This window comes from Polypterus senegalus, chromosome 8, assembly GCF_016835505.1.
Source record: "Polypterus senegalus isolate Bchr_013 chromosome 8, ASM1683550v1, whole genome shotgun sequence".
NCBI classification, from domain to species: domain Eukaryota; kingdom Metazoa; phylum Chordata; class Cladistia; order Polypteriformes; family Polypteridae; genus Polypterus; species Polypterus senegalus.
This window is the reverse complement of record NC_053161.1, coordinates 114,311,258-114,323,421: the sequence shown is the minus strand read 5'-3', so window position 1 is coordinate 114,323,421 and position 12,164 is coordinate 114,311,258. Positions and strand designations below refer to the sequence as shown.

Here is a 12,164-nt window from a genome sequence, read left to right as displayed (position 1 = left end):
AAATGACAACAACACTCATATCAATGACAAAACAATTACATTAACAATCAAGTTACGTTATTTTTTACAATTTTCTCTGCTGCGAAGCGCGGGTATTCTGCTAGTATATTATATATATATATATATATATATATATATATATACACACACACACACACACTCTCTCTCTTTGGGGTGCGAGCAACTGTTGCTGGGGGTGGCAGAATCCATCAAGGAAGAAAAATGAAAAACATTATTTGTACAAAATCTTAATTTATTTATCCATTCCTAAATAATTAAATGGGCAGGCTATTTCGTATCAGTGCAATACGCGGTTTGTTAAAACGGATGACTCCCGCTCTTATGTGCAAGTCTGTGTGGATATTATGAACTATCATATCTGTTCAAGTTCTATTTAAATTTTAAATAGAAGGAATTTTTATTTAGTCGATAGAAATATCTTTGGTAGGAATGTAAGTTAAATGTAGGCATCAGTGCATAAATTTTTCTTCACCATACAAATGTAAAGAGTAAATTCGCCTTACATTCCAACCAAAGATATTTGTGTCGACTAAATCAGGGGTATCAAACTCAATTGCACAGGGGTCCAAAATCCAAAACACACTTTAGGTCGCGGGTCGAACAGGATAAACATTTATTGAACACACTAAAACTAAACTTTTAAAACTTTTTTGAACATAAATATGAATAAAAACAGGCAGGAATATTATTCCAGAATAAATCAACTCAAACCTTAAATAACTTATATTTTGCTCTCCATAAAAATATATCCTGTCTAAATTATACAAGTTAGAAATAAAGTAAAACGTTAAAAGAACCATTCAAATTTCTTTACTCTTATGTAATTTTATATAAAAAATAAACTTAAATTTTAAATATCCCAAAAGATTTTGCTCTCCATAAAAATATATCCTGTCAAAATTATACAAATTCAAATATGAACATGCTGTTTAGTTAGTCTTCACCACTGAGCAGAGCTTCTCACACAGATATGTGCTACCAAACATGCACAAGGTTTGAGCCGCATGTAGACGGAGCTGGAGCATTTCTGTGGGAATGGAGTGAATAAACTGTGCGGGACCTGCAGTATCGTACTTTGCCTTCAGTGTGCCATTACACTGCAGCTCAATCACCTCCATCTGAATCTGCACAGGTGCAGTTTCCACATCGACGGCAAATGGGTTGCGAAACAACTCGAAATTCTTTCGAAATTCTTTTTTTGTTCTTCTAAGTCACCAAACCGCCGTGCGAACTCAGTGCGCAGTGCGCTCAGTTTATCAGCAAAATGCGTATTTGGGAACACCGTTGTGCCGACTTGGTTCAACATTACTTGGCAACAGGGAAAGTGGGGCAAGTTGCACTGGTGCATTTGTGTCTCCCATAAAAGCAGCTTCACTTGAAATCACTTTGTGATTTTGCACGGGTAAAAACGTCTGCCAAAGTGTCAGATTCTTCTTTAACTCTTCTGCTTTCTGTATCTTCTGCATTGCATTCAGGTCTTTCAGGTTATCCTAATGTTTTGTCTCATAGTGCCGTCTTAGATTAAATTCTGTAATTACAGCCACATTAGCGCCACAAATGAGACACACGGGTTTACCGGCAATGTCAGTAAACATATACACAGCCTCCCATCGGTTTTTAAAGGCTCTATTTTCAGAATCAACTTTTCTCTTCGGCATCATGTGGGCTAGCTTTGCAATAACTTGCAGCATCATAAGCTAGACTTGATGAACGCAGTAAGTGTTCGACAAAGCAGCTGAAGCGCTGCATTATGGGATCTGTAGTTTATTGTGTTACCAGCGCTTCATATCCCCGGGCCATGAATAACAATAATATATAAAATGATCTTGCAGGCCGGATATAATTACACGCCGGGCCGGATGTGGCCCGAGGGCCTTGAGTTTGACACATATGGACTAAATAGAACTTGAAAAGATATATTTTTTCGAATGTGATTGCGCAATTCAGATCGAGTTGATGCGCACTACAGTACATCGAGCCCGCATGCTATTGTGGTTTTGCCTGCATGCCTCAATAAGTCACCCTCCCCTCGCTCTTACATAACCGTTCATCTAATGAATACACTGAGTATGACTTTACCAAAACAATTATTGATGGCGAATCGATTATTCATAAAGCTTCAATTGGTGATCTGTTTTTCTGTGTTAACCTCATATTTTTTCATACTTCTCAAACCAAGGGGGTGCAAGGGTAAAATGAATCGGGAAGCGCTGATCAATGTAATCGGTGTACCAGGAAATCATGCATTGACAGAAGTTCCCCTTTGTTTGTAATGCAAAGTGTGATTAAATGTGTGATTGTTATGGAGCACATGCATCGAAGCTTCTCAGCTGTGCTTGTGCTTAGAAAAGGAAACATTTTAAAAATAACAACACGATTGTCAATGTAACCTTTTGTAAGTAGTGCCTGGAGGATTCAGTGTGGAGAAACTGTAGAGGCAGCGTGTGTACTAACTTGTGGATTTTTCTGTGAGTATTTGGTGGCAGCGTCACAAACTCGCTTCCGTATTACACTGCGTTAGCTGCGGAGCTCAGCTCAGAGCGAAATGAGGTGAGTGGGAGGGGAGATGATGACGTGACTCCCCCACCATTTAACTGTCAATCCCCCACAAACACAGTCTCTCGGAATTTGCATAAGCACAGCCCCTCACCTGCAATTTTAACTTAGTTACAAAGTGATCAAATCTCTCATTTATATCCTGTGTCCTCTCATTAAACTTTTATCCCGCATTACCCGTGGGCATGACAAACACCAGCAGCAGCCTGTCAATGAACTTAATTTAAACTTTAGATTTACACCGTGCTTTGTTTTCCCGAAGTAACAGCACTCATTATTATGGTTGTATATGTCACTCACTCGCTTCTTATTGTTTCTCTGCCTTCTCAATTATATAGTGCATGTTTTCTTCAGCGCTTTTCGGAGCTCTTCATGGTTTTCTACGTACTGCGTTGACAGTCAGTTCACATGATTACGTGGGAGGCGTGATGATGTCACACAAAACTCCACCCCCCCACAGCTTTCGAGCTCAACTCCATTACAGTAAATGGAGAAAAACAGCTTCCAGTTATGGCCATTACGCGTAGAATTTCAAAATGAAACCTGCCCAACTTTTGTAAGGAAGCTGTAAGGAATGAGCCTGCCAAATTTCAGCCTTCTACCTACACGGGAACTTGGAGAATTAGTGATGAGTGAGTGAGTGAGTGAGTGAGGGCTTTGCCTTTTATTAGTATAGATAATGTAATCTGAGGCAATGATGCCCACTGCATGGGCCCAGTGATATTCAGTTACAACACTGACTATGTAAGTAATGAAAGACGGGTTTGTTTCCTGCCTTGCACCCTGTGATGGCTGGGATTGGCTCCAGCAGACCCCCGTGACCCTGTAATTTAGATATAGCAGGTTGGATAATGGATGGACATTAGGTATGATATTTCTGCTATTGAAATATAGTTAGTTATTGCCTAATAAAATCTAAGTAGGACTTCTTCATACAAAGCGCTGCGGAATTTGGAACGAACTGCTGTAGTTGAAGTGGTTTAAGAAGTATCTGGATGAGACACTGGGACATCTTAGCTATAAGATAACCAAATAAGCTAGTTGAATGATCTCTTCTAGTTTGTCTTAGGTAATGCTCCATGTCACATCAATTGGATACTCCAACTTTAGCAGCAGAAACTGCAAGCATATATTCCATGTAGTCTTTAGTGGTTTTCAGAGGAGATCAGTATTACACAAAAAGGTGAGAAAGTAATTATCCGCAGAGAACCTTTGTAATTTTAGACTCGTCCAAATCACACAAATTAAGGAGCTTTACTGATATGGATTCACACAGGACTAGTTGAACACAGGGTTTTTAAAGACTTCTTATAGACGATAAAAGGCCCTGTAATCTTTTGCTCCATAAAAAGTTACTGACATGAGCGATTTGGACAGTACTAGAATTACAGATGTCATCTGCTAATAATTTCTTTACCTTACCACCTGGTGAAAAACTAATTCTGCCCAAATAGGGCTTTTATCAAAGGGATTTCTTGGAAAATCTCTACTTGAGAAAACTTCAACTAACATCTCTGTGTTTTCAAACTGAACTAATTTGTGTCCCGCTACAGAAGTTCAATGAGGTTTTCATCTGGAATTTGACTAGACATCCCAAAGCTCTAAATATTTTTTGTTCTACAATTTATAGTAAGCAGGATCAAATTTTAATTTAAGGTAATCTGGACCTTCACCAGCTTTCAGGCATAAGAAAAGTTTCACCTGAAAGTAAAAGAACAAAACGGTGGCAACTACAAGTGTGTTAGAATCAACATAAAAAACTGGGTGACTATTTGAAGTCACATTATGGCGACAAGGGCATTTCCCTGACAGGAGACATATGAAGTGTAATTGTGCAATTCTTTACTAATACTTTAAAAGTTGTCATGCCTGCAACCATGTGTCCACATTTAGTTACACCACACTGCCTACTTGAACATCACATAAAGGGATCATTTTCCTGCAGATCATCTAATGTGGTCTACCTAATTCTCTGCATGAAATGTCCTGACACTGTACTCTATGTGGAAGAAACTGGACAAACACTCCGCCAGTGAATTAATTTGCACAGGTTCCACATTAAATGTTGCAACACAGATGTTCCTGTAGCAGCCCACTTCAACAGCAATGGACACTGTGAGGGGGACTTTAAAGTCACAGTGGTTATGGGCAACTTCAAAACACAGCAAAAGAGAAAAAAGAGTGGTAAGTTAAACTGATGCTGAAATTTAATATATTACAACATGGCTTGAATAGAGACAAGAGTTTTATAGCCAGGTATGAGGACTGTTTGCATCTCTCAGACTGACATAGATAACCGGTCTACAGACCCATATTGTTTTGAAAAACTCACAAACTTCAAAGGACTTTGTTGGACAGTTATCCAAAGATCTTGACCATACATTGTTCTTCTCTCTCTTGTTAAATTAATCATAACCTGAATGAATCTATTAATTTTTTACATTGAAGATTTTTCATTTAAAGATTTACCAATGTTGTTTCTTCTCCTACTATGTGTATATAAACACAGGGAACTCCAGTTTCTGTATTACATCTTGCCAGAAGAAGAGGCCTGAGTTGCCTCGAAAGCTTGCATATTGTAATCTTTTTAGTTAGCCAATAAAAGCTGTCATTTTGCTTGGCTTTTCTCTACATTCATAATGGCTAACACGGTACAACACCCTAGTACTACAGGTCAAAGTAGAAGTTTGAAACCAAAGAAAGTTTCATCATAAAATTAACCCAAAAACCAGAGAGAGAAAAAAAAACAAAACACAACAACAACAACTCCACACATGTAGTTTCCTTCAGGATTTACAGAAAACAGACATTAAATCATGATCAGAGTGGCAGCAGTCCAGCTAGCGTATCCAGAAATTAAGCATCATATTTGCTAATTAAATAACTGAATGGCAGAGATCTTCAGTTTTTTTTTACCAGGAATCAGCAACTTTAAAACAGACAGAGGTAATCATACAAACTTTTCTGCCATTATATCTACATGCACACCAGTGAGGTGGCTTTAGAAAGCTGTATAATGCCAGCAAAGGAAGACAGCCAGAATAAGAAGAAAAAAGCATGAAACAATAGGAAAAAATATGAAGAAAAATAAACTTTACATCTATGAGTGCATGTTTGGAGTTCAATTCCATTAAAAAGTTAAATTAGGGCCTCTCTGCTCAAGCTGCTGACCCCGTGACCCGACCTCAGAGAAGCAGAAGAGGATGGATGGATGGATAAAAAGTTAAATTATAAAATTTCTCTTTAAGTATTAAAAACAGTACTGTATATAAAATTTTGTAAAATTAAAACCTTTATAACCAAGTCCACGTATCCTTTATCATCATCACTTGAAACTGGAGTGTAAGGTCTTACAACAAGCTCTCCATTTATCCTTGCTGACAGATAAATGTGCTGTCCTAAAAAAAGTGAAATGAAACAAGTTATTATTAATACTAAAGAAGTGCAATATGTAAAAGTTTATGTACAGTTTAAAATATGCAATTTTGCTACAGTACAACCCCATAAATGACATTTTTGCTACGCACATTAAAACTATTCCAAAAAGGCTTCTATGTTATATAATTTGTAAATCTGCATACCAAACATAAATGCAGCTGTTAAAACAGAAAAATAACATGTAGGGAAGCATGATAATTTTGTTACATTTTGTCATATTTTGATGATGGTGGCAGAATAAATCTCATGTATTATATCTGGTGTACGTCTGTTGATTGTGATAGCCATGGTAATCCAGTACAGTTTATACTGTTAAACTCTTCAATCTCAACTTAACAACTATGTATGACTCCTTCCATGTGGATGAGAGCACTGAAATAACACATTACAGGAGTCATGCATTCTGGCCTTATGTTTATCCATTTGTATAGTACAAATTAAAGAACAATAAACAATTCTTTGACTAAATGACTTCTTTCCAGTGGACAACTTCTGGTGTTCATAGCATTATTTTGGTATACGAGTGCATTCTTTCATAAAATAAAGGGTGTTATGCACAGCAAACCTACCATAGTATCCCTATTTTTAAGCTCTCAACAGGCTGCTCTTAGTATATGATTTTTTATATAGATTTCTGTCTATATATAAAAAAAATCCTGGAATGGAAAAGTAATGCAATGATACATGATCTTATTGGAAGTTATATATATACACACATATACATATATATATATATACACACATACATATATATGTATATGTACTGCTTAAAAGAATTAAAGGTACACTTTTTAATCAGAGTATAGCATAAAGTCAATGAAACTTATGGGATATTAATCTGGTCAGTTAAGTAGCAGAGGGGGTTGTTAATCCGTTTCAGCTGCTGTGGTGTTAATGAAATTAACAACAGATGCACTAGAGGGGCAACAATGAGATGACCCCCAAAACAGGAATGGTTTAACAGGTGGAGGCCACTGACATTTTTCCCTCCTCATCTTTTCTGACTGTTTCTTCACTAGTTTTGCATTTGGCTACAGTCAGTGTCACTACTGGTAGCATGAGGCGATACCTGGACCCTACAGAGGTTGCACAGGTAGTCCAACTTCTCCAGGATGGCACATCAATACGTGTCATTGCCAGAAGGTTTGCTGTGTCTCCCTGCACAGTCTCAAGGGCATGGAGGAGATTCTAGGAGACAAGCAGTTACTCTAGGAGAGCTGGAGAGGGCCATAGAAGGCCCATAACCCATCAGCAGGACCAGTATCTGCTCCTTTGGGCAAGGAAGAACAGGATGAGCATGTATATATATATATATATATATATATATATATATATATATATATAGCTCAAAAGAAAAGCATATACAGTATGTATATACTGTATGTGTGTGTAAACAAATCAAAACAAGCAAAAAATCAATAAGTGTGCTTTTAAGTATGCGGAACCATCTCAATAAAGCGGCATTTCTTAGAGGAGCGTCCGTATCCACTAGGCAAACAGCTTCTGTGCAAACAGCACCTCTGCTCACACCCCCTCCGTCAGGCGCAGAGAATGTCAGAGAGGGTGAAATAGAGGCAGAGACAAGCAAACAATCAAGCACCGCGCGGAAAGCATATCTTATAGCATTGAGGAGTTTTATTTAAAATGTAATACATGCTCTGTTTGGGTAGCTTCTAAGCTTGTATGCAATCAACTGGGCAAACAAACTGAGGAAGCATGTACCATAAATTAAAAGACCCATTGTCCGCAGAAATCCACGAACCAGCGAAAAATCCGTGATATATATTTACATATGCTTACATTTAAAATCCGTGATAGAGTGAAGCCGCGAAAGTGCGATATAGCGAGGGATTACTGTATATATAGTATATAACTACACCTGTGAATGAATGCAGTGTCATACAAATGTCTCCATCTTGAACCCTGTTGCAACTCAATGTGCACAGTTTAAAAGTTTTGCTTGATGATTATGTTAAAACATATTAATTATACTGTTCACAAAACCCTCACATTAAAAACAATTTAATAAATGTGCATGTTTATATATAAACACTTTTATTTTTATTGTTATTAATTATGTTGACCAGTTCATAAAATACTCATCTTAAAGAGGCACTTGTAAGAGGTTATATAATTAATAAAGAATACTTATTCTGAATAACAGAATATCATTGTGTATACAAACAAATACAATGTGATTCAAATATACATAAACTTCATGGGTTTTAAAGAATTTATATCTTACCAATAGGAAGCCCCAAAATGTGATCTTTGTTTTCAAGAGCAAACCTAAACTTGCGAGTGTCATGACTTACAATCTGAAAATGAAATAAAATACATTATAAAAACTTAAATGTCACACAAAATATTTACCAAAACCATTTAAAGTTAAACAGTTTTGACCTGGCTTCATTCAACTTTATTTTAATATCTGCAATATTCATACATAATTTAAACTCTCAATGTCAGTTCGTTTTAACATTTCGTCAGTTGCTACATTTAGAAGATACAATCTAAAATGCTTGTGCTTCATTTTCTATCAACGTATTGTACCAGGTGTCTAGTAACAAAGGGTGTGCATATTTGTTTTATTTCAACAATAGTACATCTAATTCATCTAATCAAGTTTTAATAAACCTCTCACCTAGTACAGATTTATAACCACTATGACAGGGGTGGGCAATGTTGGTCCTGGAGAGCTGCTGTGGCTGCAGGTTTTTGTTCCAACCCAGTTTCTTAATGAGAAGTCAACTATTGCTGATGAAGCACTTATTGCTTAAGTGTCATTTTGATACCGTACTTCATTTTCGTGGTCTCACTTGTTAAGGTTCCCCACCATTGTTTACTTCAATCTTAAAAGGCTGCATTCAGTGTTGGAATGGCTCCTTATTAACAATAGGATGTAAATGTCAAAGCAGTTAGCAGTTCTCCATCTAGCTTTTTTCCCCCCATTTGTGTGTTCATCATGCACGGTTTGATTTAATAAAAACCTTAATATAAAAGTGACAGACTGAAAATTATACAGTATATGTTTTAGGCTTCAAATCATTTGGATAATATCCTTGGAAAGGAAAAAAACTCTACCATATAAGAACTTTACATTGCAGACTAAAAAGCCATACAATTAAATAAGGTCTGAGATTGGCAAGGATTGGTTTCTAATTAAGGAAAACTTGTAGCCATTGTGGCTCTCCAGGACCGACACTGCCAGCCCCTGCACTATGACAAGTACTTACTAAAATTAAGCACTTTAATCCAATTCATCACAAACACACTTGATTCAGGTGAACTGTATCTATTGCGAAGTATACAAATATCTATTGGCAAAAAAACTGCCTATTGTTTTGCTTGAGCTTTTGATTACATACAGTAAATACATGTACAAATGTTTACCTCTTTATCTATGAGTTTGAGAGGGTATTTCACATTAGGATCCTTCAGCGTAATTGCAGGCTGTTTCTTTGGGAAGAAAAATCTGAAGAAGGCATAAATTGCATCTTGGATAGACTTAACAATCTAAAAAAAAAAAAATGGTATTATATTAATGAAGAACTGAAAATTACTACAGTAAGTACATGAGGAAATTTTGCATTTTTAAAAATTGCAACTTGTTCAAATTTTTACTTACAATGAACTGGAATATAAAACAAACAGATACATCCACACAAATAAGTTAAAATAGCTAAGAAATTACAAGCAATTTACGTTTTCTTGAGAAATAAAACACATTTCAGGCACAAGTATGATTAATATGAAAATAAATAACAAATTTTTTAGAAAATGTACCCAATACGGTGAAATGGATATAGTTTGATTTTCAAAGCCAAAATGGATATGGCTGTTCTGTTTGTGCATTACCATTCAAGAGACTCTTCATCAATCAGAGTTAAGCAACAGTTTATTAATATTCATGGTTGTATTAATCAAATGCAAACTTACCTCATGCCCACCCTTAATATATAATGTATATATGACTAGCAAAATACCCGCGCTTCGCAGTGGTGAAGTACTGCATTAAAATTTTTATTAAGAAGAAAATTAAACATTTTTAAACTGAGGGAAAATATACCAATAATAATTTATGGATCTCTTTGTATACCACATTGTCGGGTCGGCCCTCCGGTTGTAATATGACCAAGCTGTGCGCCGAACTTGCACTTGAGCATGCAACGTACAGTTGGCCATGTGAACAGTAATCTTGTTTCAAATCTCACAGCTTGGATTGCTGCTGTCATAATCGGTTTGAGATTCATGGTTTGTTTCAATTACAACAGTATTTGCCCGACTTGTGTTGAAGTGACATTCGGCATCTGTCAATCGTTGTAAGCATACAACCGGTTTCATCAATAACTTCGTATCCAGCTTTTGAGAGTTGAAACATTCATAAATATCAAAGTGTCCACTACTGAAATCGTCACCTGTGAATCTAAGATGTTTAAGAGGCATTGGTGGTTGTTGAAAGGTGTAAAATATTTGGCCATTTCGGTACACTTGAAAGCGACATCCGAACAATTCAGTGGCAGTCATCAACTCACATGCAGAACCATAGATGAAGGGCTTAAGCATTTCACTCTTATAGTGCTCCTGTGTAGTATAATTATCTCCTGTACCATCATCAGTCCACACCTTGAACCTGTCCCAGTCATCCATACTAATAAAAGGCAAAGCCCTCACTGACTGACTCACTCACAAACTCACTAATTCTCCAACTTCCCGTGTAGGTAGAAGGCTGAAATTTGGCAGGCTCATTCCTTACAGCTTACTTACAAAAGTTGGGCAGTTTTCATTTCGAAATTCTACGTGTAATGGTCATAACTGAAAGGTATTTTTCTCCATTTACTGTAATGGAGTTGAGCTCGAAAGCCGTGGGGGGCGGAGTTTCGTGTGACATCATCACGCCTTCCATGTAATCACGTGAACTGATTGTCAATGCAGTGCGCAGAAAACCAGGAAGACCTCCAAAAAGCACTGAAGAAAACATGCATTATATAATTGAGAAGGCAGCGAAACAATAAGAAGCGAGCGAGTGACATATACTACCATATTCATGAGTGCTGAAAGAAAGCAAGGTGTAAACCTAAACTTTAAATTAAGTTCACAGACAGGCTGCCGCTGGTGTTTCTCATGCCCACGGGTAATGCAGGATACAAGTTTAATGAGAGGACGCAGGATATAAACGAGAGTTTTGATCACTTTGTAACTAAGTTAAAATTGCAGGTGAAGAAGTGTGCTTATGCAAATTCTGAGAGCCTGTGTTTGTGGGGGATTGACACTTAAGGCGGGTGGGGGAGTCACGTCATCATCTCCCCTCCCATTTACCTCATTTCGGTCTAAGCTGAGCTCCACGGCTAACGCCGTCTTTCGAAGCAACTTCGTCACACTGCCACCAATTACTCCCAGAAAAATCCAAAAGTAATACACACGCTGTCTCTAGAGTTTCTCCACACTGAATCCTCCAGGCACTATTTACAAAAGGTTACATTGACAATCGTGTTACATTATTTTTAAAATCTTTCCTTTTCTTAGCACAAGGCCAGCTGAGAAGCTTTGATGCATGTGCTCCATAACGCGTTAAAAAATAATGCATTTAATCACACTTTGCATTACAAGCAAAGGGGAACTTTTGTCAATGCATGATTTCCTGGTACACGATTACATTGATTAGCGCATCCCGATTCATTTTACCCTTGCACCACCTTGGTTTGAGAAGAAGTCTGAAAAAATATGAGGTTAACACAGAAAAACAGATCACCACTTCAAGCTTTATGAATAATCGATTCGCCATCAATAATTGTTTTGGTAAAGCCATACTCATTGTAATCCTCCTTCCATTTAATAATTTTTCCGCCACTAGCCATGATTAAATGAACAGTAAAAAAGTAACAGCGAAAAGAGGGCGACTTATTTAGGCAGGCATATATATGACAGCAACACTCATGACAATGTCAATCATGTTACGTTATTATTAAAATGTTTCCTTTTCTTTTTCATTACTTCTTTAACACATTACTTCTCCGCTGCGAGGCGCAGGTATTTTGCTATATATATATATAAATGACCTCCAAAAGAGCGCTGAGACTTTTGATATCGTGAACGTGTCTGCAAAAACTGGGGTCTCCTGCACAGCAAAAGTCGAGCAGCCGGCGCGC

General features: G+C 37.1%; 1 protein-coding gene across 1 annotated transcript in view; it reads right to left on the bottom strand.

Moving 5' to 3' along the window:
- Positions 1-12,164, bottom strand: part of LOC120534231 (NADH-cytochrome b5 reductase 3-like) — a 50,637-nt gene that overhangs the window by 26,505 nt on the left and 11,968 nt on the right. The window contains exons 2-4 of the mRNA XM_039761643.1: positions 9,409-9,531; positions 8,261-8,333; positions 5,869-5,975 (exon numbers count right to left, since the gene is read on the bottom strand). Of these exons, the coding sequence (XP_039617577.1) occupies positions 5,869-5,975; positions 8,261-8,333; positions 9,409-9,531 (303 nt within the window). The remainder of the gene's footprint in view (positions 1-5,868; positions 5,976-8,260; positions 8,334-9,408; positions 9,532-12,164) is intronic.